The 27,354-nt window shown below is 35.4% G+C and overlaps 1 protein-coding gene across 1 annotated transcript in view; it reads right to left on the bottom strand.

The window, feature by feature from the left end:
- Positions 1-27,354, bottom strand: part of SYNE1 (spectrin repeat containing nuclear envelope protein 1) — a 454,337-nt gene that overhangs the window by 309,818 nt on the left and 117,165 nt on the right. The window contains 9 exon segments of the mRNA XM_035728590.1: positions 2,943-3,107; positions 4,276-4,413; positions 7,496-7,603; positions 10,640-10,690; positions 14,109-14,218; positions 17,329-17,525; positions 23,038-23,216; positions 24,283-24,375; positions 24,846-24,866. Of these exon segments, the coding sequence (XP_035584483.1) occupies positions 2,943-3,107; positions 4,276-4,413; positions 7,496-7,603; positions 10,640-10,690; positions 14,109-14,218; positions 17,329-17,525; positions 23,038-23,216; positions 24,283-24,375; positions 24,846-24,866 (1,062 nt within the window).

Genomic DNA, 27,354 nt, shown 5'->3' with positions numbered 1-27,354 from the left:
AACCTCTCTCTGCCTAAAGTTTATTCATTTGCAAAATAAGGATAAGAATACCTGTTCTCACATCCTACATGTCAAGTGCTTAGCAAAACTAAGTACTTAAGACAGAAGCATGGCTAAATACTCAATTATAGTTAGCTATGACTATATTTGTTACCTTCCTAGATAACTAAGCATAAGAGTATCTGGAAAATAGAAAAGCTAGTAAAGGTGTATCTTGCTTTTCAGAATAATATGACCCTATATACATGCAATTAAAAAAATAACTTTGGTAGAACCATTTATAAAATGACCTCTTTGCAAAAAAATATTTTAAAAATTATCTGAATTGAGTTTTCGAATCGAACACTGATTATGTATTAAGTAATGAAGAATTGTCCTGTGGTATATCTTTAAAAAAAAAAAAAGGTAGGAGTAATGCAGAAAGCCAAAAATTCTAGATCTTGATAGCATATCTAAGTTTTCATGGCAAAAGCCATCGTTACTTATAGACTGGGATAGGAAGATAATATTCTAAAATATTCTTACTTATGTATTGATGAGTCCTATTTTGTGCTCTTTTCAACGTATATATTGCATTTCCAAGTGAGCCCAACAGACCAGCACAAAGTACTGATACCAAAGTGATGGGCTGATTTTTCTGCTATTGAAGGGGCCTAGAATTTTACTTATCTCAACAATGATTCAAATTTCTCACATCATCAAAGCTGATCTTTTTACAGGCACCTAACAAATACATTTTAAATGAGTGAGAATTGATTTTATAACTCACAGTGACATTGTCGTATGACTCTACTACCTTAAGTGCCTGTGACCAGACCTAGTACAAGTTCCTCCCTCAGTAAAAAGATCGTTCTGGAGATCTGTTGAACCTAGTCTTTGCCCTTACCTGCCTCTGCTTACTTGCTGTTGTCTCTTCACCACATTCCCCAGCTTGCTCTTTAGTCCTTTCTGATTTTTAGTCTCAGATAAGCATCTCCTCCAACTCTTCCCACTCCCCTTTTCTCTACTCCATTTCATTTCTGGTTTTTATGGTTGTTTACTGCACTTTGGCAAAGGGACGGTTCTTGCTGCACACTTGGTGGTTGGCATAGGGTTTCTCTCTCAAGGGGGCCAGAAGGGTCATGGGGAGCCTGGAGTCATATAATCACTGAGAGATACACTGACAACATGTGCACATCCAACTTAAAACTCATTCCTTAGCAGGGGTTGCTGCAGCCTACAAGTGTGCAGCGAATTAACATTTCTGCTAAATCTTATCACCTAGTAAACAGCACAGCTAATATTATAGGGCATTTTCTCTAAGGTGGAGCATTCAAATCAGACTTAAGTATGTTATTCAAACAACAAACACATGTTGTGTCTCAAACTTACAGATTGGAAGCACCTTCACCAGTTTCCCTGGTGCATAAATCTGGCACACAGGAGGCCCTCAGTGTATATTTGCTGAATTAACACATTTAACCCACAATCGATACACACTCTACATTTGATTTTAAACCCTAAGCTGACTTCTTTTGTGTGCAATATTCCATGTCAGTTAAACATCATTTCAGTTGTTACATGATGTATTACAGAGTATTTATGATGAATTGCTAATATTTAAAGTGGTATCATTTATGTAACACTGTTTCCGCATTTCCCCCTATTTTTAATATCCTGGGAATCTCAACATGGACATAGCCTAGGCTTTTCTGATGCTAAGGAGCCTTAACCCTGTTCAGTTCCAGAAAAACTCTTGTGATTTGATCTCTCATCTTCCATCTTCATAGATAGTACAGACTAGCAGGCCTGGATTTTATGTGTGTGTATCTCTACCCATGGAACAGATTCCAAATGGTGTTCTTACCTGAGAAGCAGATTCTAAGGAGTTTTCTGTGTGTTCTGTGCATGTGGGTGGTGGTCGGAAAGGGAGAGGCTAAGAGATAATCAGCAAAACTTCAAGCGTCTGGAGGTACTGATTATAACTGAAGAAGGGCCAAGAATAAACGCAGGAAAGGCCCTGACTAATTGTGTAGGAACACAAAATCTTCTTGTGTCCCTCTTGTCTGGCGGCTGAGTCTGGGTTGAGTGAGTTGAGTTGAGAGGGCCAGGAGCTGAAACTGCTTTGTACCTCTACATTTCTAGTTCTAAAAATAAGGTCCCAGAGGGGCATGAGACAAAACCTGTCATGAATTTGCTTTATAATCTGGTCTAGAATATATAACAGTCTATTTCCTTGAAGCAGTGTTAAAAATATTAATATTTTGACAGAAAATATATATGAGCTATAAATTGCCCATATGTGGTCATCTCCGCTTGTCTGTTTTCCACATATATAGTAATCCCCACCATGGCACAGTAAATGTGGTATACAAATTCAATTGCACAAAATGCAGGATTGAGTTTAATGTGATGTTGATGAAAAATAGCATTTTTAGTTAGGTCTGTACGATCACAAAACACAAAGAGGAAGGATGTTAGAATTTATACTAAGCACAATGGACTTTGCAGTAAGCTGAAAAATTAATAAATAACTGAAAAGCCATCAAGGTCTAATCCCACCCCTTCCTAAAATCACCACTCTCCCTCAACCCCTGCCCCGTCACAGCACAGGACATAGAACTTGTCAACTTGAATGGAGACAGGAATGAGGTCTGAAGCCAATGGCCAATCACATTATTATATAAATGTGTATGGTCTGTGGCTTACCTTTTGAAAAATAACATATAGCAATAGCAATAACAAAGATAACCACAGATGAAAAAATACCACGGAGCTATTGGAAAATACCTCAGAAAATAAATCTCCTGGAACCGTCAGCACAAGCATGGGTGAGGGTAGTGCGACATCTCCGAAACGCTATGAGTGGTGCCTGAGAGACCCATGTCCGTGGAAGGTCTAAAGAGCCACATCCCCAGACCACACTAGGACTGTCATGCCAGAAAATCCACCGGGATTTTTACCTTGTGTTGCTCGCGTTTCCGTTGTATTGTGTTGGCTGTTTCCTCATGGACCTGCTGAATGGTAATTTCCTCTCTCAGGGCCACCTCTGCTCTGTATAACCAGGCACCTATGGTGCCCAGAGGTGCAGGGAGAGATTTATCAAGCTGTATATGCCAATCAAAGAGCTGAAATACAAAAGTAGAAAAACATAATTATCTTTAATACAGAAAACAATTCCTAAAACTCCCCCAAATGATTTCTAAAAGCCTGCATAAGGGTTTAAGTTAATTATTTCAGGTTAACTTAATAAATATCAAGGAAGAAAATATCTGTGTTCTGAATCAGATACTTTGAGAATGAGGAGGAAATTACAGTTACAAGCAAATTTTGAGGAAACTTAAAATACACCTGAGACATGGAAGGACATTATTGAGAGCTTAAACAATTAAACAATTTTCTTCTTATAGGAAGAGCATAAAGCCCCTGCTGATTTTCAATTTCAGGACTTTTGCTGAAAGGGAAGGGACTGGGTTTGCTGAGATGTTCAAGGATCCAGATGTTATACAATAGCTGATGTGTATCCTTTAAAACCTCCCACATGAGAACAGGTCCAGAAAAATCAGGGTCATCCAGTCATCTCTGGAGGAAGCAGAATATTCAGGATTCTTTCTATGATAGTACAATTTCTAACTATTTCATTTCTACCACTTTATCCAATTCTTAAGCAGTGTTTCCTGACTTACTGGAACATCAGAGGTGCTTGGAACTAACCTATTCTCTGGTAGAGTTTGTGGAAAAAAGATTAGATTATAAAAATGAAGAAAATACAGTAAGTTCAAGGCAAATATTCCCATTAATGACAGAAGTTTCAGAGGTTTTGATATCTTGGCCTTTAAGTTTGCTGAGTATTAATATGAAAGTTACTGAGCAGTTTTCTTTCAGGTTCACAAAGGACTGGATAAAATTTGCTGAAATTAAAGACTGTTAAAAATGAATGTGAATATAGGAGGATGACCAACTGTTGATGAAACCTGGTTGTAAACTTTAGAGAAATTGCTGAGGCTCCATTCTTGGGTGAGTCATCTTTTCTTAATGACCCAGAATTGAGTCTTTCAGGATTTCAATCCATCATCTACTCAACAGGGAAACTACGTATAGGGCAGGCAAAAGCAGAAGAGTTGTTAAGCCAAGTACTTCCACTAACTTAAAGGAAAACTCCCACAGGTAAACCTTTCCTTCCTCAGAAAGAGGCTGTAGGACCAGATGAAAACTCACTGTGTAGAAAAACACGATGGAAAATGTTCTTGACTAAATGATGTCAACCTTAATGAAATTAATCATGGGAGAACTTACCCTGGAGGACACTCTGTCCCAGGATTGTTTTACCAACGCTTGGTCAAGTGACAGTTTACCGTTTCTATGTACTGGTTGTATTAAATGTTCAATCTGTTTCCTTTTTATTTCATATTGAACTCTGAAGTGCTTAAATGACTAAAAGAGGAAAAAGAGCAAGGACATGGAAATGAGTCAAAAACAGCAAACGCAAAGGAAACCACATTTCCTAAATAACAATCCTTTATATTGGGATAACACTCAATATATGCTGTTGGTAATAATGATGACAGTCATGATACTGATAGCAGCTACCGTTCTTCAAGCCCTGATGATGAGCTTGGTCCCATGCTAACCGCTCTCTACACATCATTCCTCTGGCTTTCTCCATAACCCTACAACATCGATGTGACCTATTTTTATTACAATAGGAAGCCCAGAGGTAACTTGGCAAGAACAAGTAGTAGAGGCAGGACTAAAACCTAAGATTTCTCATTTCTAGTTAAATAATCTATGTCCCAGTCCATGCTCTCAAGAAATAATAGTAAATACTAATACAAACCTATGCTAATCATCAAAATAGTTGCTTTACTCCAAAATACCAAATAATTTAGGTTAGAAATTATATACATCTAAATAATACTGATTTAAAGATATCTAAATTTGTGTTTAAATCTGGGTAAAGAGGTTTACTTAAGGGATCTCAATTATATAATAACATTTTGCTTTAACTTTATGGCATTAAAATATTAATTATTGTATCATTTCTTTTATCATCGTGTTTAACATAAATTTAAAATATGTAGACTTAACCCTAAATCTAACACTAACCTTAAGAATTAGTGATTTTAATTAAAGTTCTACATTATATATTAAATTAACACATCCTTAAATAAGACTCCAAGTCCAAATTGAATTGAAAATACCACTAAAATGTGCAATTATGTTAAAGAACATGCGAATGTCCCTACAAACACATCTGAAAGAATGTCAAACAAACATGTAAGTTCACATGAAGAACACTGGGGGGAGACGGTGAGTAAATATTTTACCACAACTTTCATCTATCTTCCATTGCCTCTAACTTAACATAACTCAAAAATACCAAAACATAAATTTGGCCTTCAATTTCGTTCCACAGAATTCTATGCATGAAAAAAATAGAAAAATGAACTACTGACTGATAAGTAGAAAGAGAAAATGCTGATTATGTAAGAAACACACAGATGAGGAAAATGTTTCCTATGTTCAGATTTCAGATGGTCCCTAATTTTTTTTTAAGAGACAGCTGATCATCTTGGGCCTGAAAGGAGTGTTTCTGTTTCATGCTTTTCTAATCCTTTGTCTTCCCTTTATACAATAACATTTGTACAACAGGTAGCTTCATAATTTGGACTTGATTTTTCTATAATTTATGCCCAAACTAAAACTCACCAATGGTCTAATAAGTATATTCACTCTGTTCTTGTATTTCTAGTCTCAATTTACTGGCTTAATCATTTTTTTAATGAAGCTCATCCAGAAAATTATATTTTTGAGAAAGAAATATTACATTAAGTTTCAAAGCAAATAACATATAACGTGTTCAACAAATATAATATTGATGGCACCATTCATCTGAATTCAGGCACACTTTATAGATATTGTTACATAAAATCCACACACTAATGCCAACAGCTAAATCCTTTATCATCTGCCATGTTGAGTGTCCTATCATTGCCCCCTTTTATGTAGCAAAACCGATTAAATTATAATGCAGACCAGGATATATTATAGTTTGGCCACTAAAATGCAATACTATTTTATTTTATATTTTATTTTTAAAAGATTTTATTTATTTATTCATGAGAGACAGAGAGACAGAGAGACAGAGAGAGAAGCAGGCTCCCAAGGAGCTGGGAGCCCAATGCGGGACTCGATCCCAGGACCCTGGGATCATGACCTGAGCCGAAGGCAGACGCTTAACCATCTGAGCCACCCAGGTGCCCGCAATACTATTTTAAATAGGAGGAAAACGTCAATGCTGCATACAATAAATCACAATTTAATGGGAAAACCTGTTATAAGATTTTGTGTCTGAGATGTGAAAATTGAAATCTAAAATCCAAGTAACAGCAGGATAAGGAAACTGGGGGAACTACAACAGAAACAACCTTGGCGGCCTCAATTTGAGAGCAACAGTGTCGAACCGGGCAGGTAGCAATAGAAACTGATCCCATTAATGAGCCCACTCCAAAGAGTCATGTTGCAAGCCTTTGTTAGATACGGCTTATTCAGTAGTAGTTTTCTGTTTGGCACTGAAGTCATTTTTTGGTGGAATTTTTTGTTATGCGACAACTATAAGATCATGAGCTGTAGAAAAACAATGACTAGATGTTTGTCCTTGGGGTCATCTATAAGACTCTGAGTTCCAGAAAAGTCATGAAGCCTCGGAGCTCAACATACAGGTTGGACACACACAATTGGAAAACTACTAATTCCACCTCTTGGTATATATACCCAAAGGAAATAAACAGATACTGAAGAGATATCTGCACTCCCTTGTTGACTGCAGCATTATTCACAATAGACAAGATATGGAAACAACCTAAGTGCCCATTAATGGATGAATGATAAAGGAGATGTTATAGATAGAGAGACCTATAAATAACGTGAGAAAGAAGGACATCCTGCTATTTGTGACAACACAGATGGATCGTGAGGACATTATGCTAAGTGAGATAAGGCAGACAGAAAAAGACAAACACTATACGACATCACTTTTATGTGAAAAAAGCCAAACTCATAAAAACAAAGAAGATGGTGGTTACCAAGGGATGGGAGGTGAGGGCGGGGAGATATGAAAGATGTTATTTAAGTGTACAAACTTGCAACGAGAAGTAAATGAGTCCTAGAGTGAATATAGATAACAATATTGTATTATATTCATCAAACTTGCTAAAAGACTAGAATTTAATTATCCCAACCACAAAAAAGAAATATTTATGCAATGTGATAGAGGTGCTAATTATCTCTACAATGGCAATCATATTACAATATATAAATGTCTTAAATTTTTTAAAACTACCTATTTACACAGAAATACAATTATTAAATTACATGCAAACTTAAGATAACACATATTATTTCTTTTAAGATTTTTCTCATTAATATCATTTGAAAGATAAACTTGGATTAAATGACATATACTAATATTACTTATAAAAAGGATTTTAAGAAACAAATCTTTTTCATACATTACCTGATATTTATCTTGCAAATTTGATTCTGTCATCTGTGCCCTTGTCAAATCTCTTTCAAATTGTTCTATCCAAACTTTTGTTTCTTTCAAAATTAGCCTGTCTTCTCTCTAGAAACCAGCAGAAATTACAATTTTATTAGTAACTATGCATTGACTTAATTGCTGATTAATAACTGGTGGATTCTAGAATGCACTGAATATTTAATAAGTTCCAATTGTCTCTGAAAAACTTCTCTCCTCTCCCTCACCTCTTTTGGAGAGTAAGAGAAAAGTTAATTCTAGAAAAATAGCTTAATTATCTTGCTAAATACTGAAATGACCTACCTCCATTTTTTTCCTCAAGAAACAGTAATTTAATTAAGAAAATGCACTCAAGAGGAAATATCCTAAATACAAAAATACTCAGAAAGAACAATGGCTGGAATAGGACTGAAAACATAGGCTGGGGGGTGCTTCTTAACCCAAGATCATTTGTACCCCAGAGGACCATTCCGGATGAGAAAAATTTTGACTGAATCCAAGGAGTTACAGTCACAGTAACACTGTGGGCTAGTATTATTTAAAAATGCTATTCAGTATTATAACATAAGCTCCACTATGACAGAAAATATTTATTTTGTTCAATATGGTATTACTAGACCCTGGTAACACAGCACCTATAAATATTTACCAAAATATTTCCTGAATGAATGCATCCAGGCTACCACTCACATATCAAACATGAAAAAAAAAAAGATTTATATCATTGTTTCCACAAATAATAACAAGCCATTCCAGCACAAATTTAGTGAAAAATATTCTAATTTTTCACAAGATTTCTTATCTGTTAAGAATGTCAAAGTAACCAAAAACACATTTAACATGGTTCTTGGCACTGACAAATAGCTTCCAACTACAGCATCTCACTTGATCACAGCCCTGTGACACAGATGAAGTGACTGATGACAGGTTAAGTGGCAGAGGAGACAGAGTGCTGGCCATGGAGGCGGGCAAAACTGGTTCCAAATTCTGGTTCTGACAAGCATCAGTTCTGTCTTTGGACACATCTTTTTTTTTTTTTTTTTCCCTCCTCTCTACTGCTGCGCCATCATCTGAGTAGACCTCACACACTGCTTCCCCAGTTTGGGGGAGAATTCAAGATAACCTGTGCAGCACACCTAGCACAGAGGCTGGCCCACAGTGCTGTCATGGTCCATGCCTTCTCTTTCTTTCCACTCTTGCAAAAGCAATCCTATCCTGCCTGAAAACATCTTCCCCTGGATAACACCTTCTTCAGAGATCAACTCAGACACAACCTCTCTAGAAAGCTTTTTTCTGACCCAGAAGTCTCGTTGGGGGTCCCTCTTCTGTGCCAGTGGTTCTCACACAGTAGTGTGCACTAGAATCACCTGGAGGGCTTCTGAAAACAAATTGCTGGGCACCACCTTCAGTCTTCCTTGGCTCAGGATGTCTAGGGTAGAGGACGAGAATTTGTATTTCTAAGAAGCTTCCAGGTGAATCTAACGTTGCTGGTCTAGGGACTACATTTTGAGAACACTTCTCTGATCCTGTAACAACCTGAGCTCAAATATTCACTGAAAAAGCACTATTTTGTATTGTCCACTTAATTGTCTCTTCCCTTCCACCCACAGTACAAACACCTTATGTATCTTATTTTTCTCTAGCCTAACACAGTGTCTGGCACCCAGTTTCACTCAATATATAATGGTAGAATAAATGATTGGTAATATTGGTAAGTAGAGAAAGAAATGGAACAGGAGTCCAAAACTCCAAAGCTTTAGCCTTTTCTAAGATGGCTCCTCTGAATGAACAGATAAACATGACCAAGGCACATGGTTTATTGGTTGACCATCATGCCCATAAAAGCACCAATGGCACATCCTTATGAGCTCAGAAGAACTAAATGCTCTTGGTTTACCTCCAAGGTATCAAAAGCCAGTGTGACTACTAAGTGGGGGGAAGATCATCGAAGCGAGCATAGGACCTCACTATGAGCCTCCAAGGACCTGCTTTTCACCAACTGAAATTACTTCACAAAGTCATCTAAGAGAAAGAATTATGTTCTTAAAATAACCTCATTAGAGTTCATCTAGTAAATGACTTTTCTGCGGGTGGAGCAGTGTCAGGCAAATTGCAATAAGGTAAGAAGCATGTAGCTATTTACACACTCAACATTCTCCTTTTAAGAGGAGATATTGTCCAAACAATATTTAGATTCCCAGAGCCCATTTAGTCTAGTGGCTTTTCTTCAACTGTTAACTTTTATATGCATTCAAAGACCGGGGGGGGGGGGGGGGGTGTCTATTTGCCTATAAAAGGCACCACCACCACCTAAACTCCAGGCAGTTAAATGGCCAGTATTCTCATGACTTTTTCTCTTTCTCTCTATTTCATTCAAACATACACACAGGCATCTTTATATGTTCTGTAGTAGGTTTATGTGTACATCAACTCATGATTCATGGAGCATGAAATAAAAATTAATTTAATATTTGATATAAAATTAGTTACTTCTAATTGTTATTACAGTGTTGGCATGAAGTCTACTTTGTTGATAGATCCTTAACCTCAAGCCTAGATGGAACATAAAGAAAGATGGAAAAAGTATGGGACAACTTGAAATTGGGAAATAACTCATAATCATTAATTCCACAAGTATATCTGAGCACTTACCACATGTCATGAACTTTACTAAATAAACTATATGACCAAATACTGAGCAGAAGAGATGTGATAAAACTCAGGATACAAACTAAATGAATACTTAGCTTTTTTCAAATAATAATTTCCCGCTTAATATGTTAACATATAAAAATAAATCTTTAGCTTTGTTTATTTCTCATGTCACATACAAAGAAACCATAGTTATTATAAATTTTTCCTTTTATTAGTGTTATTAAAAAGAAATTAATTGATGCTATCTTGTAATTAAAGATTAGTTCATGCGAGTGGCTTAGACTATAACTAACATTCAATAACACTTACATGTTATTTATTCTATTGGAAAGGAAAAGGAAATAACAGAATTAATGCATTAAAAGAAATGTGTATATAAAGACATATACATGCAAAGGAATGGCTAATAAGCTATGGAACGTAGGATGTTTGAAAGAGGTCACTGATTCAAGATTATTTAAATCTTACCTTAAAATTTTGGATAGAATTTGCAAAAGATGGAAAACCTGGAAGTATTTCCTAACAATATGAAAAGATAATATATAGAAAAATAATATAAATCAGGACAAAAATTATACAGGAAACAAGAAAAAAAAACAATGGAGAGGCATCTGTCCATAAATAAATAGATGATAATTTTATGGGTATAGTTACTTTAAGAGATTTTCATAACTTTTGAAAGCATCAAAATGTTCAAATCCAATAAGGCAATGTAGTATTCTAGCATTTGATGTTTTGTTTTAATTTTTGGCAATATTTACATTTTACAAATATTTATAGCTTGAAATATTAACCATTTTAAATGGTGAACTATGTAGAGAAGAGGTATATTAATTCATTTCTTTTCTCTTAAATACACTCATAAGATGCATCTCTGTACCCCTATACCAATTAAGATGGTGCTGTGCTTCTCAAAGCAGCCAGTAGTAGTTGTTGCAATAGGAGAAGGAATGAGTGAACAAACAACTGTAAGTTTAATAGCTCACAGAGATGAACTAATAGGCGTATTTTATTTATTTATGTTTGAGTGCTAATTATTCAAGAACACCTTTAGGGAAAAACTTGATCAGTTTTATTGGCTGGAGTAAGAAAGCATAGCAATGTCTACTTCCAATAAGAAAATCACATTTAAAAATCGTATCTATAAAGTATCTAATTTAAATAAACTCATAAAGAGGATACAGCATTCAAATTCACCAAAAAATGGAAGCCTGGGAGACAGGGTGATGCCAAGCTTTTTAAAAGTGAATTAAAAGAATTATTTCCTAAGACTTGATTAGACAAATACTAAGTATTTTGAGGTGATGGCATCAATAGCCCTAATGTGTGTAACCTATAAAATCTTAAAGTTTCACCAGAAAAAATTAGGTGGCCATTTAGCTGCATTAAGCAAATGAAAAATATATAAAATACATAAAATTCCTTTTTCTTATTGAAAATATTCATTTTTAGATGCATATGCCCTCCATTACAAATGCCACACTAAAAAGGGGCAAAGCTTATAATATATTTTCCTCAAAATTAATTTTTGAAATAACCCTGAAGAAATCATATGTACTCTCTTTTCAGGAAGGGATAGAGGGAACTTTTTAAAAAAAATCAATTTATTTTCTAGATAATGAAATTAATCTCTTAATAATAAAGCCTCTTTAGTAAAGCCTATTAACAAGCTTATGTCAGGAATGTGTGTCTTTCAAATCTTGATGAGTTTTGGCATTCGATTCTTGCTCATGAGCATTAACAAAAGCACCTTCTTTTGTTTCTCAGACACTGCCAGTCACAGAGTTTACTCATCTGGGGAGATGATTAATGTCAGAGAAATTAAAACAGTACAAACTCAGAAACTTGATCAGAAATAAATCCAATTGGGTAACAGAAGGACTTTTGATATGAAAATCAGATGCAAGCTGACTTTCTCTAAGCTGTATGGGGTTAGTCTAATATGCTTTCTAATGGAGTTTTCTTATGCACACAGCAACATCTACAACAAATTATATTCTCAAAACCCAGAAAACCCCAAATGACACCGAAGCACATGCATCCGTCTATGCTAGAATTTGTAGAGAAAGTCTGGTTTTGCCTCCTGCGGTTCTTCTTAGAAACATTTACTTTGCTGACTATGGGTAAGTTACTCTGGTGGTCAATGTTTGCGCCTGAATCCTGTCAAGGAACAAAACAGGTTTCCTGAAATGATAGTTTTAAAAAAAACGAACATAGTTCTATCAAATGCCAAGTTAACTTCATCCAAGCAACCTAGGAAACACCAGTTACCGATGTTTTGCTTACTTTTTTATGAAGTCACAGATTTCTATTAGTGCAATACCTTCACCTATTTGAAAATCTGGGGTTATGAGCCCTTGGCCTTTTCCTTTCTCAGACCTGTTTCTAAATCTGTCTGGAAACCATACAAAGTTTTTTGTTGTTTTTCTTGTTTCTCTTTATTATACTCTCAAACTGCTTTGAAAACTCTAGTTGAGACCTGAGCAATGAAGTCAGACGGTTTTTTAACACATCTTGAAAATTCCATTTATTTCTCTCTGTCTCTCATTTTGCCTTATAATTAATTTTAAATTCAGTAGTAAACCCACCTCTTTGTAATTAAAAAATAATAATAACACTTAAAAAATTAGAAGAATGGTAATATCCATTGTTAAAGTCTGGGAAAATAGGGGCGCCTGGGTGGCTCAGTCTTAAGTGTCTGTCTTTGGTCAGGTCGTGATCTCAGGGTCCTGGGATCGAGCCCCACATCGGGCTCTCTGTTCTGCAGGAAGCCTGCTTCTCCCTCTCCCACTGCCCCTACTTGTGTTCCCTCTCTCGCCATGTCTCTCTCTGTCAAATAAATAAATAAATAAAATCTTAAAAAAAAAAATTAAAGTGTGGGAAAATAGGCATTCTGGTGTGCTGGCTCGAGTGTAAAATGGGACAAACTTTTTACAGAAAATTTTTTAAAAAAATTTCAAAAAGCATTAAAAATCTATATGCACTTTAGCCTAGAAATTCCACTTTTAAGAAAGAATCATAAAACAATGTTGTATTACAGAATTTTTCATAGAAGCACCTTTTATAATGGTAAAAATTCAGAAATTTTCAACAATTAAAACTGGATGAATTATTGTATATCTATATGATGTCTTGGAAAGAATGGTATAGGAAGAGTTTTTTTATGTTAACAGAAAAAAAAGATGAAATTGTATGTGTACTATAATTCTGTTTTTGTTAAAATATTATGTGTGTCTACATACATATAGACAAATGTTGGAAATATACACTAACATATTAATTTTTTTCTAGGATAGGGTCTCTCTAAAAGATCAAGTACGGATCATTTTCTTTTTCCATTTTTTTTTACTTTTTCTCTTTTATGACAATGAACATATGTCAGTGGCACAGTATAAAAATGTTATTTAAACTATTGAGAGGCTGAAAAAAATCTAATCACAGAGTATCAGGGCTTTTACAAGTCTGCCTTACTTCCATGTGTTTGTTGTGAGTAGTGCCTTATATAATAAATCTGAAAGTCAAAAATAAATTTTCTCAGATTAAACAGAATATGGGGACTCAAGCTGTAAAGGCACAAATGACATGATGAATATAAAATTACTTCAATCCTCACATTACTAAATGTATCTCCCAACAAGTCTATCTTTCCTCAGTTTTAATTCATCAGTGCTCTATGTCCAGCATTTATCATTAATAATGCTTTCTCTCACATATCCAACATGCACATCAGAAAAATCTTTCCCTGTAATCTCTTCCCCAGTTGGTGATACCTATTCTTTACTCAGTTGCTCCCTTTTTGAAATGCATTCCAAAAATAAAATAAAATAAAATAAAATAAAATAAAGCATTCAAATTTAATTTTTAGAAAGCACCATGTTAAACATCTAAGTCACTACCACTGAGTGTGCTATCAGTGCTTGAAGAAAAAAATACTTACATCATTCTCTTGCCCATCAGTGCCTGTATTGTGGATGTCAGGGTAATGGTTCAGAAACTGGGCTACATAGGTCATAACAGACTTCTCATCTGGTTTATCCACATCAACATCTGGAACAACCAAAACCAAATATGAATAGGTTAATTAGCCTTCTTTATATTTTAATAACACAAACTTTGAAATCTAGCTAATATGCCAAAAGACACTGTCCTAAATGCAAAAGAAAAATAGAATTAATATTTCAAGATAGTGAGGGAGGGCAAACCAATTTAGTTTGGATGATACGTGATGGGAATGTTATGATGCAGAAAGATGACACATTTTAACTACGAACCTTTAGGAAAGTAATACATGTTTCATTTAAATAATATCAACAATAATTCACCAAAAATCTGAGACACTTTATGGTTATTCAGACATTCTGTGTTGTTAATAAAACATAAATACTATGTAAATTTCAGAACTGGGGTGAGCGGGTAGTAAAAAATGCTTACAGGTGTGGCACAGAATGACGTGCCCATAGAGCTTGTATACTGTATCTGGACAAATATAGGTAAGTTCCCTCTTGCCCCCACAAGTTTTATTTTAGAAAAGAGGAAGATGCCTTATGTTCAATTCCTTGGATAGCCTCTTCCTTGTGCATGATTCTCTCTAAATTACTACACTTTGAATGGTCAAGTACTCTGAGGGAAACACAGAGCCTGAGAAGATATTTTTAAGTGTACGGACGTTTACTAATAAAACCAATAAAAATCAAGCAAAGATATTTATACAAATTTAATCATTATAGAAATATAGGGGGTAAGACTGCAACATATAAAGAGTTGAATGTTTTAAATCACCTTTGACTATCCCTTTTAAAGGCAATGAAAATGTGATTACATTTGGAGTTTACAAATATCTAACAAAACAAACAAAAGCCATGGAAACCAAAATATAAACTGCCCTAATATTTTGTAATGTGCCTTGTGATTTGAGATATAGTTTCTACAAACTATCAATGCAGGATTGAAAAAGTGCTACGGCTCAAAAGACTTCAAAGGAAACAGTGATCATGTATTCTGGAATGCACTGGATGACTCAAAGGTGATTGTAGAAACGACAAAATCACTGATGTGGAAGATGCACGTGAAGAACAAGTAAAACTTTCATGAGATGTGAAAGTGGAAAAAAACATTTAACATGATTTAATACAGTAATACAGCATTTAAATATATGTGTAACTAAATCATAAACTAATTGTTGTAATACATATTGATCTATTTAATCTATATTCCTAAAAGTTTATACATCCTGGTTTGCTAAATAACCTTTTTAAAATTTTTTAAAAATTTCTTTATTTTTGTATTTTTAATTTTTTTAATTAAAAAAGTTTAAGATCAATAACTTTTTGAGGGTGGAGTTCATATTAGGAAAACAAAAGGTCACCTTATATCTGGGCTAGCCTGGCATCTGGGCAACCTCAGTTCTATCATCAAAGGGAACACTAAACTTCTCTAGTCTAGTGGATATGAAAGAATCGTTTATACCCTCTTGCTGTCCTACTCTAAAAAAATTGAGGGCTGGGATGTGTGTGTGGCTTTCTCCTTGAGCTGAACATTATTGACTTGTGTGTGTGTGTGTGTGTGTGTGTGTGTGTGTGTGTGTGCATGTGTACACAGAAATAAGGTGGAAAGCCCTTGGCCATCCTAGTGAATCTGTGGGTACCCCCAGCAGGATCCTCAAGTAGCAAGAGATCTCCATTCTGCTCTCATCTCAGGAAAGCCAACCAGGGACTTGTAGGTATCTGTAACTTACTCCTGGAGGCACAAGTGTCTCCATTTAGACACTGTTTTAGAGTTAGACATGCTCATTCTAAAATCTCATCTTTAAAAAGAACTTGCTTTCATTGTATTTACTCTGTTGTTTTTTTTTTTTATTGCAGGGGGAGAGGCAGAGGTAAAGGGAGAGAGAGAGAATCTTAACCAGGTTCCACACATAGCATGGAGCCTGACGTGGAGCTTGATCTCATGACCCTGGGATCATGACCTGAGCTGAAATCAAGAGTTGGATGCTTAACCAACTGAGTCATCCAGGCACCCCTCTATTTACTCTTCCGCATTCATTAATAGAAATATCCATAACTGCCAACCCAAATAAGAAACTGCTTGTGACATTTGGAAAATTCACTTTTTAAAAAAGATTTATTTATTTATTTGAGAGAGAGTAAGCAGGCGGAGGGGCAGAGGAAGAAGGAGAGGGAAAGAAGCAGACTCCCTGCTGAGTGCAAAGCTGGAAGCAGGGCTCCATCCCAGGATCCTGAGATCAAGACCTGAGCTAAAAATCAAGTGTCAGATGCTAACCAATTGAGCTACCCAGACACCCCTGGAAAATTCACTTTTAATCCTTTTATGTCAATATAACAAACAATTTATTCAGTTTACTAAAGTTTATTAAAGGCATCAAAATTGTCTTTTGAAGGCTTGAAAGAGCTTAATCCACTTCTATAATGTCTTAAAATTCACAGCCTTACCAAAAAGGTGCCAGACAACTCTAATGAAAAACAGTAGTCGAGCATTTGTTTGGTTTTCCCAACTGACACTGGAACACTGGATGGTTATCAACATTTCTAAGTTTCTAGTGACTGACATTTTTTTTTAAAGATTTTATTTATTTATTCATGAGAGACAGAGAGAGAGAGAGGCAGAGGGAGAAGCAGGCTCCCAAGGAGCAGGGAGCCCGGTGTGGGACTCAATCCCAGGACTCTGGGATCATGACCTGAGCCAAAGGCAGACGCTTAACCATCTGAGCCACCCAGGCACCCGTAGTGACTGACATTTTAAAGATATGATCTCCGATTATTAATGATCTCTTACTTCTTCCGATTCTTTGTTATATAAACAGAGTAATTCTTTCATCCTGGGCATCCCTCCTCCCCTTAACATGCACACTTCTAAAGCTTTCATTCCACCCTTACTATATGGAGTTACTACTCTTCACTTGGCTGACACCACCCACGTCAAAGTGCTGTTTGGAGCAACAGAACTATATTTTGCTCCCATATCTAGTGAATATTTTTCCAAAAGAAAATCAGTGCAGGAAAGTACTATTTCTTCCTGCTTTTCTAAAGTTTTCTGGCCTCTGATAAGGTTTCGGAAATCATCTGTAATTTCTGCCTTTAAGACATAGAAACTTACTGATTTGAAGTGTGTGTGCAAGAACCAACAATTACTCCATTTACCTTCAGGATCCAGTAGTCTTGGGATTCCTAGTTCTGTTTCAGCAATAGTGAAAGCCTCCTCCAGGTTTTCCCGGTTAGGTCTCCCTTTCACTCTCTCCAAGTCCACTAGTTCTGGTCGAATGGCATGGATGATGGAATGGAAGGCGATTCCACTTCTCCAGCTCCGCCCAAAGTCTTTTACTTCTATTCCCATCTGCCTTAATGTGATAAAAAAAATAAAATAAAATAATGTCACATTCTGAATAGATAACATGCACTGTCCTCAAGGACTAATGCAAAATCCAGTCCTCAGCAATGACTCATGTGCAGTTATAGCAGTTAGCTGCTTAAAAAAAATTAGGCAAAATAAAATTTTTAGAGGGTAACAAGATAAGCGGGAGAAGTTGTGGTTCCATACTTAAGAATCTTCAATATTAGACTTTTCAGTAATTGAGATATTCAATGTAAAATTTTTAAAAAAAATTTTGAAAGGAAACTAATATAGAGAAAACATATCTTGCAAAATAAAAAGAGAAAATTATAAAAACACCAAAATTGATAGTAATTCATCAGTGTGTACTTTTGAAGAAGTATCTAGCACATTTCCAATGACAATGATAAACAACAGTGTGTTGTATGTGCACAGGTATTAACATACTAAGATAATATGGCTGAATTATATCAAATACTTTAGAATGAACAAATGCAAATGGATGTAATCATATCTCTAAATCAGTCACACAGGAGCCTACACATCACATAAGTTCAGACAAGTTTCCATCTACCTCACTGATCAAACTGTTTGATCAAATTGCTTTTTAAACTCTGTTTTTGGAATTGCCTTGAGAGCAATGCCCTTGGTGGCAAATCTTTGTTCTTCTGTGGTGGATAGAATTAATTCAAAGCCGATTATGATAATTAAGAATTCATTCAAGTTGGTAGTAATAGTTTGTTGTTAAAAATAAAAGTGATACAAGCTCACACAATGAATTTTTTTTACATGTAACTTATCAACTATATATAATGGCAGCTCCAAAAGGAACTTGTAACGATGTCTTTGAACAGCATCCCTTGGTTAAGTATAGAACATTTGAAGGTGATCAATTAGGTGACATTCAATGGATGAATATCTTGGTAGTCTCCTTTTAAAAAAAATTAGTCTCATTATAGTTCTTTCTAAATGAAGCAGAGGTAATATCACTCAATTCCCTTTTTTACTATATTCTCAAGAATTCCATGAACCATAAGGTAGATTTGATTGATACATTGATTAATATACAAAGTTGGTAAGTGCCCTTAAATTTTATCTCTGCAAACTTAAGAGTCACTTTAAATCCTTTTCTACCAATGTACATTCAGCTTGCATAAAATGTCTTGTGCTGAAAACAGCATCATTGTATCTCATCACTGGCTTCATAAATATATATTTTCAAAACAATTTTGTAAGATGCCAGTAATAATAAAGTAATCCTGTATCTCCTCTTAGTTCTTTCAGAGTTCCTGTCTCTGGTAGTATGCATGTAATATTTTCAGACAATGTCTGACACACGGGCAAATACCCACACAGGTGGAATGGGTCAGTGTGCTCTTGTTAACTCCTCAATTCGTACATTTACCCTGGCTTCATCTTACTTTTCCACCTACATTTTCCTTTTGCTCACATTTCCTCATTTGAAAATGTTTTTGTATTCACAGGCACCTCAAACTATTTTTTAACACAATAAGGTGGGTGCAAATAAACAATTAGCTAGCAAATATTCATTGTGTATTAGATATTTTCTGATTTTCAACTTGTTTATTGTTTCAGATATTTTCAAAAATATAGAAAATATTTCCCTAAATATTACGATGTTGGAATAATTTTTCAAGTTTTAGTACATTTTCTTTTTCTATATTTGTTGAAAACACACACACACACACACACACACACACACACACACACACATGCACACCTATAATGTTTCATATTAGATTAAAGCAGTTAGGTGATATTCCTAAAAAGTTTTAGTTTTAGTCCAAACCTCTCATTTAAGAATCTCGGATACAAAATCTAGGAAAACTTAGATATGTCACTTAAAGGAGTTATACAAACTTAAACTTGGACACATCACTTAAAGAAGTGATGAAGTATATCCAGTTTATAGGCATTTCTGACCTCTAATACATACTTACTTCAAGTCATTTTGAATGGACCTGGATATACAAATTTTCATTTGTTTCATTATCTTATTAATTTTTGTCTTAAAATACAATTGTTCTTCCTAGACATCTCAAAATGAAGTATGCAAATATCAGATATGCTACAATTTAATTCTTTCATGTCTGAGAGTATATAGTGATAGGAGATAAAGTTGGTAAAAAAAATAGAGAAGGCTTAATTATGTTGCATTACTGAGTTTTTATTTATTTCTCACATATTTTGAAATTTTATATAAAAACAGTGAATATATTCTGATAACATGTCTGGTGTTTACTGGATGTTTTGTCCTTTCTTGTCATGGGCAGTCTTATGAGACTGATAAACATTCAGACCACAGAGTCTCACAGATTATTATTTTAAAAACATGTCATATACTGAAATGGGTACAGATTCTAAAGTCTTTTATCCATAAAAAGTAAAAAGTTTCTTTTTTTTAACTATGTTATGTTAATCACCATACATTACATCATTAGTTTTTGATGTAGTGTTCCATGATTCATTGTTTGCGTATAACACCCAGTGCTCCGTTCAATACATGCCCTCTTTAATACCCATCACCAGGCTAACCCATCCCCCCACCCCCTCCCCTCTAGAACCCTCAGTTTATTTCTCAGAATCCATAGTCTCTCATGGTTCGTCTCCCCCTCCGATTCCCGCCCCCTTCATTTTTCCCTTCCTACTATCTTCTTTTTTTTTTTTAACATATAATGTATTATTTGTTTCAGAGGTACAGGTCTGTGATTCAACAGTCTTACACAATTCACAGTGCTCACCATAGCACATACCCTCCCCAATGTCTATCACCCAGCCACCCCATCCCTCCCACATTTGCAATGACGTGGATGGAACTGGAGGGTATTATGCTGAGCGAAATAAGTCAATCAGAGAAAGACATGTATCATATGACCTCACTGATATGAAGGAATTCTTAATCTCAGGTAACAAACTGAGGGTTGCTGGAGTGGTGGAGGGTGGGAGGTAAAAAGTTTCTTGAAAAACACATAGTGGGATAGTATTTTTAAAAAAGCAACTTTTAATTGCACTACTGGGTATTTACCACAAAGATACAAATGTAGGGACCCGAAGGGGTACGTGTACCCCAATGTTTATAGCAGCAATGTCCACCATAGCCAAACTGTGGAAAGAGCCAAGATGCCCATCGACAGATGAATGGATAAAGAAGATGTGGTATATATACACAATGGAATATTATGCAGCCATCAAAAGGAATGAGATCTTGCCATTTGCAACGACGTGGATGGAACTGGAGGGTGTTATGCTGAGTGAAATAAGTCAATCAGAGAAAGACATGTATCACATGACCTCACTGATATGAGGAATTCTTAATCTCAGGAAAGAAACTGAGTGTTACTGGAGTGGTTGGGGGTGGGAGGGATGGGGTGGCTGGGTGATAGACATTGGGGAGGGTATGTGCTACGGTGAGCGCTGTGAATTGTGCAAGACTGTTGAATCACAGATCTGTACTTCTGAAACAAATAACGCAACATATTTTAAGAAAAAAGAAAAAGAAGAAGATAACAGGAGAGGAAGAAAAGGGGAGTATGTCAGAGGGGGAGACGAACCATGAGAGATGATGGACTCTGAAAAACAAACTGAGGGTTCTAGAGGGGAGGAGGGTAGGGGGATGGGTTAGCCTGGTGATGGGTATTGAGGAGGGCACGTTCTGCATGGAGCACTGGGTGTTATGAACAAACAATGAATCATGGAACACTGCACCAAAAACTAATGATGTAATATATGGTGATTAACATAACAATAAAAAATTAAAAAAAAGCAACTTTTAGAAAAATTATCAACAATCTGGTAGGTATAATGGAATCACGTGTTGATCACAGAATTTTTATGTTAGAGAACAGTCATCTCCCCAAATCTCTACACTTGATGCAGCTATAAAGTAAATGGATCTCACTGATATGTTGATGGGTGGAAAAGCCTTGGATCCAGAAATCTGGACATTTATACAGATAAGGAAAATACAACTTCCACTGATGTTACACACATGTAAGTTGCAGGAATGACTTTTAGTTATCATTAGACCCTTGCACATCTTTTGAAAGCTAACACACCATATGTAAAACAAAACCAATGCAGAAAAACTCCAATAGCATTAAATTTGAGTTTACTTTAAGCTACTGTAATATTTTATTTTTGGTTGGAAACCAATTTATTTTTGGTTAATTTAATGCTTTTCAGCAATGGGAGAGTATCACACTGATATTATCATGAAGTTTTATTAAATAGTATCATGACAAATGTCCTAGCATATGGTCACCTGTCTCTTCCTACCTAGCACATTTCTTCTCCCTGCCCAACTGAGCTGCAAAAGAGATTAGTAACTGCCACTATCAATGGAATGCAAACAGTATACCAGCAGTGTGGTCAGGCTTTTACCATTTTATTTCTACTACGGATTCTAAAAAGCCACAAAGCTTTGCTTTCAGAAATATTTCTGACTACAAGTTGAATCATAAAAATATACCCCAAATTAGAAAACCACCAACACACTTTAAAACAAAAAGATGCAAAATAGTATCACTAATTACATCTTCTTTATGTTTAATTTTTGTCTTTATTTTTGCTTTTCAAACACTTTAAAAATAGAACTAAAAAAAATAGCACTCCCTACGTTTAGTGCCTCAATATTTTATAATGATAAGTACTTGTTTAAAACTACTTTCCAGAAGTAGGGAATAAGATTCAGATTAGATTTAGGCATGCAAAAACAAAACAGAAAGTGAGTTAATTTGACGTGTCATTTAGGAAGTCATAGAAAAGCACAATTTCTTCATGAAGAGATCCTACCACTGACCACATCTGACGACATAACATTGGTATGCTCAATTTTTTTAAATTGCTGAAAATGCTATTGATAGTGCTATGAAAAGATACTCATTGAGAGTAGTAATTTTCTAACTAGCATTATCACATGAATGTACACACATGTAAATTTATTATGCCCAGAAGCAAATCCACAATCCATAAAACTGAAGCTGACAAAGGAATCTACATTTCAGATAAAAGAGGAGACCCAAGGAAAAAGAATTTTAAAATAAAATTGCTAGAAAGTTTTGGGAAACAAAAACAATTCTTTCGGAATGTGGACCTTAGTTCACATTATTATTAAACAGAACTCAACAGTCTTATAAAGAGATAATCACATTTAAGCCTCTAGTTTATTTGTGTAAAGATTATTTAATAAAAGCAGGAAGTCCAAACAATGACCTCAACAGAATTACTCCTCAGATGACCAAAGTGTGTGTTAAAAATAAATCAATTGGGCCCAATCACATGATTAACAAAGGAATTAGGTTGATTACAGCATTTTCCTAGAGTATTAGTGATGATTTTTGTTTATATTTTAATTCAAGGAAAGAATGGAACAGCCTGAAGCAAAGCCCTTCATTCAAATGTCTCTTCAAATTTCACAATATTGGCAGGTGCACTCAGTAATAAATTGGTAACTCAAATTATTGAAGGGCTTCAAATTTAAACAAATTCTTGGTACTTACTTGGCTACTGTGTACTGAACCCACTTTAATAAAGCCTTCTTAGCATTTCCTTGGATCTTGGTGGCCACTTTCCGTTTACTTGGGGGGCTGGCGGTCTCAGCGCTAACCATGCTGTCCACAGAGGATGTGCTGCCTGACAAAGACTGCAGCTGTGGCAGGTTGCTGGTCAACTCCTCAATCTGTTCATGAGTTAACAGGTGGCAAAAACATAAGAATTATCTTGTTCTTCTTTCCTTGGATGTTTTACTTTTCCAACTAAAAGTGATTTAAATTCACGCCCTTAACACCATTGACAAGGTAAGTTCTTAAGGCATAATCGATGTTGTACTCGTCTTCCGACTTCCACTGCATCTAAAACTAACTCGTACACAGTAATAAACACTTGTTAAACACATGAATGAATGAATAAAATAAAACCTAATGGTTATCCAAACTCCTAGAGCATACAACACCAAAAGGGAACCTAATGTGAACTATGGACTTTGATAATGATGGGTCAATATAGGTTCATTAATTGTAACATGTGTATTACTTCAGTGGAGGATGCTGGTTATGGGAGAAGCTACACATGGTGTGTGGACACAGGATATATGGGAAATCTCTGTACTTTTTGTTCAGTTTTGCTGTGAACCTAAAACTGCTCTAAAAAATAAAGTCTTAAAACAAAAACTAAGTGTCTGCCTTGGGCTCAGGTCATGATCTCGGGGTCCTGAGATCAAGCCCCGTGTCTGGTTCCCTGCTCAGTGGGGAGTCTGCTTCTCCCTCTCCCTTTGCCCCTCATCCCTGCTTGTCCTCTCTCTCTCCCTCTCAAATAAATTAATAAAATCTTCAAAAAATAAACAACCTAATGGCTAGAACAATTATTCTAGATGGAATGGTAAGTTCATTTCTCCCCTTAATGTCTAATGGGAACATAAAACTGGTCCCTTCCAGAGAACAAAAAAAAAAAAAAAACAATTTCCTGAACTCTTTCTACACCAATATCTCATCTCTGATGTGCCCTGCTCATTTTTCAGATGGAGCACCTATGTCACAGTTCTTTGTGGGAGTACCATGTATAACATCTTTGCAGGGAAGAAGAGGAAATTTTTCTGCTAACAAAAAACAATATACATGGAAAGTCAAATTTCTGCTCACTTGAGAATCAACCCCAAAGGTAGGGCAAATGAGAGTACTATTAAAATTTCTACCACTACCTCCATCCATGACATTATATCAACTGAAAAGGGAGCTATAGTACAATACCTGGAAATATAGAATAATGGTCCACACCAATCCAAGAACTATTGAAGGTCGGCCATCAGCTATATCAGTGGAGTTAATGTTGACTAATTTAATCTGTTTAAAAAGAAAAACTGTACTAGTAATGTACTAGAAGATTATAGACCACCCAATTATGCAATAATTAGCACTTTAATAGACATCAGTTGGACAATTTGGTCATGCCTATGTAGTGATAAACAAGAGTAAGTCGGGTGAGCCATCAAAACAAACAAGCACATGGTTTCAGTGGAAATTTCAGGAGCATTCATTAGGGGCACACAATAAAAACAACTATAGAATGAATTTCAAAAAATTGTTTAAATTTGAAAAAATATGACATCATGCAAGGAATTACCAACAAAACACCACACAGAAAAAAAAAGGTTATTTTTTAAATTCAGAAGTTGACTGGAACTTAAAAGAAACTGTGATGAGTAGTTTAAGAAAATGCACTTACTTTGAAGTTTGTTACCAAATAGCATGAAACTTATGTTCTCTTTTACCTATAAAAGTCAGGAGTTAAAAATTCTAAAATTTGTACTAACCGGTGATCCTCTGTACATGGACTGACATGAAAAACAAAGGGAGAAGATGATATACACACATAAATAATTTTTAAAAATCAGAGTTATTCTTTCAAAGAGAATAAAAATGTAGGTAGTAAATTTAGAGCAAGATTTGGGGAATACATTGTAAAGACAGAGGAAAGCCAAGAAATAATAAAGTAGAAGAGACCATTAGGGTTTAGTTCCTGACTTTTGAGCATTCAGGAGAGATGTTAACTTGTCTGTAGTTGTCTCTAATTATTTATTTTAACGCCTTCCCAACTACTAAAAATGTTATTTCCTAAGTCCCAGCAAAACGGATGTATGGTAAGTCTATCTCAGCCATTCTCAGAACAATACAATTAACAACTGCTCACCATACTTTCAATAATCCCTAAACAAATTAGAAAAAAAAAAAAATAAAGTGCTCCTTAGATTTCTAGCTCAATAATTCTCAGACAAGATTGAATAAGATGTGTTATTAATAATAAAGTTAGAAGTTTGTAAATGGCTTACTTTTAAAAAATTATCAGATGCAAAATCATCCCACAAATACTTTACTCTGGAGTAATTAGTTTAAATTTACTAGTAGAGTAAAAGTTAGCACAAAAATCACTGTAAATAATTTGAGATATATTTGAGATATACCTATGGGATTTTGTCTCACTGGTGAAATTCATTCATCAGGTTCAGAGACAGGAAAAAAAATATTGAGAACTTCCATAGATTGCAAGCTTATGTGTCTATTTCTTTTAAACCTAGCACAGCATGAGACAAATAATACATGTTTGTAGAAAATAAAGATCACATTTTTTAACCTTTTATGACAGAACCTATTGCAATGTCCATAACCATTTTGATTACTCTGGTTTACAGCTTCTCCAGAATTTTCTCCACATCCATTTTAGTATCCACAGGGCACAGATATATAATACATGCTAATAACCAGAAGATTAATGCATTCCATGAAGGGCAGATTATTTATCTTTCCTTATATATCATTCTTTTTAAAAATGATAAGTTGAATTTTCTACCTCAATCCAGCTCCAGATGTACCATGAAGTTAATATACTGAATTTATGATAGAACCTAAAGATATCTTGCTCAACTTCTGAAGAAAAAATGCTTTCCACAATTATTTTTCCTCTTAAAAACTGTGTGTTCTATAATGGGCCATCAACTATATCAGTGGAGTTAAGGCTCCATAGAGCCTACTCTTATTGGGCTTATGAACTTATCCTATTAAATTCTTAATAGCCTAGGAGTGGGGGATGGGCAATAGAGACATTCAAAGAGAATGAAGAATTCCCAGAAACCAGAAGGAGAATGGGATCACATTTATTGACCTCACCTTTGACCTGGTGACCTTGGGGGTGCAGCTCAAGAATCTGCCTTAACAAGATCTCTAGGTTTTGTTGATTCTGATGCATGCCAATGTTTGAGAATCCTGTACCAGATAATTGTATGTGGCCCAGGTAATCTGGGGAAGTTTGATTTTGCAAGCCAGAAGCCCATATGGACTGGTCTGTGTTTCCTCCAAATTCACATGATGAGGCCCTAACCCCCAGTGTGACTGTATTTAGAGACAGGACCTTTAAGCAGGTAATTAAAATTAAATGAGGTAATAAGAGCGGGCCCTAATCCAATAGGACTGAGGTCCTTATGAGAAGAGAAGGAGACACCAAAGCTCCTTCTCTCTTTCGACACCCACACAGAGGAAAGGCCAGTGAGTGTCTGTCTGCAAGCAGGAAGAGACAAAGAAACCAACTCTGCTGGTACCTTGATCTTAAACCTCCAGCCTCCACAACTGTGAAAAAAGAAATTTCTGTTATTTAAGCCATCCAGTCTGTGGTAGTGTTATGGGGGCCACAGCAAACTAATACAAGGCCCACAGGTATTTCCAAAAAATATTCCAATTATTTGGGAATAAATTTCGAAAAAAAATTCAATTAAAACTCCAGATCCCTACCTTTTCTTGATAAATTGGAAAACCTAACGAATGGATGCATTGCCACTTTATGCTAGTTGCTTTCTACAATGAGGTGTCGAGTGAGTCATTCTAACCAGTGATATAGGTAGCCAACTACCTGCATTATTTAATAAATAACTTAAATAAATAGTTAGATTTTAATAAAAATCCAGATTGCTGACTTCTCTTGTTTAATTGGGAAATCTGAGATCCCTGTGCTTGCATTTCACTGAGGCAACTATAGCTAGAACTGAATGTTGATTTCCATCTTCCAGACAGGGCACAAAACTTGCTCAATTCTCCTGTTTCCATAATTAGCCTCTAACTCACTTCATCTTTAAGATCACCTATCTGACTTTATAGGAACTAAATTTATGTCGCTTGTCTACACTAAGGGAAGTTTTAGGAAAGGTGGTCAGTGGTTGGCTCCTTGCATTACTGTTTAGAATGACCTACCTGATACCTCACTGGGGAAAGAAACTGGTGGAAATGGTACAGGATCTACTCATTAGAATCACGTTTACGTGGTTCCTATCAGGT

This window comes from Zalophus californianus, chromosome 7 (genome assembly GCF_009762305.2).
Source record: "Zalophus californianus isolate mZalCal1 chromosome 7, mZalCal1.pri.v2, whole genome shotgun sequence".
In the NCBI taxonomy this organism is placed as follows: Eukaryota; Metazoa; Chordata; class Mammalia; order Carnivora; family Otariidae; genus Zalophus; species Zalophus californianus.
The sequence above is the reverse complement of the archived record's forward strand: the minus strand, read 5'-3'. Positions and strand labels throughout refer to the sequence as shown.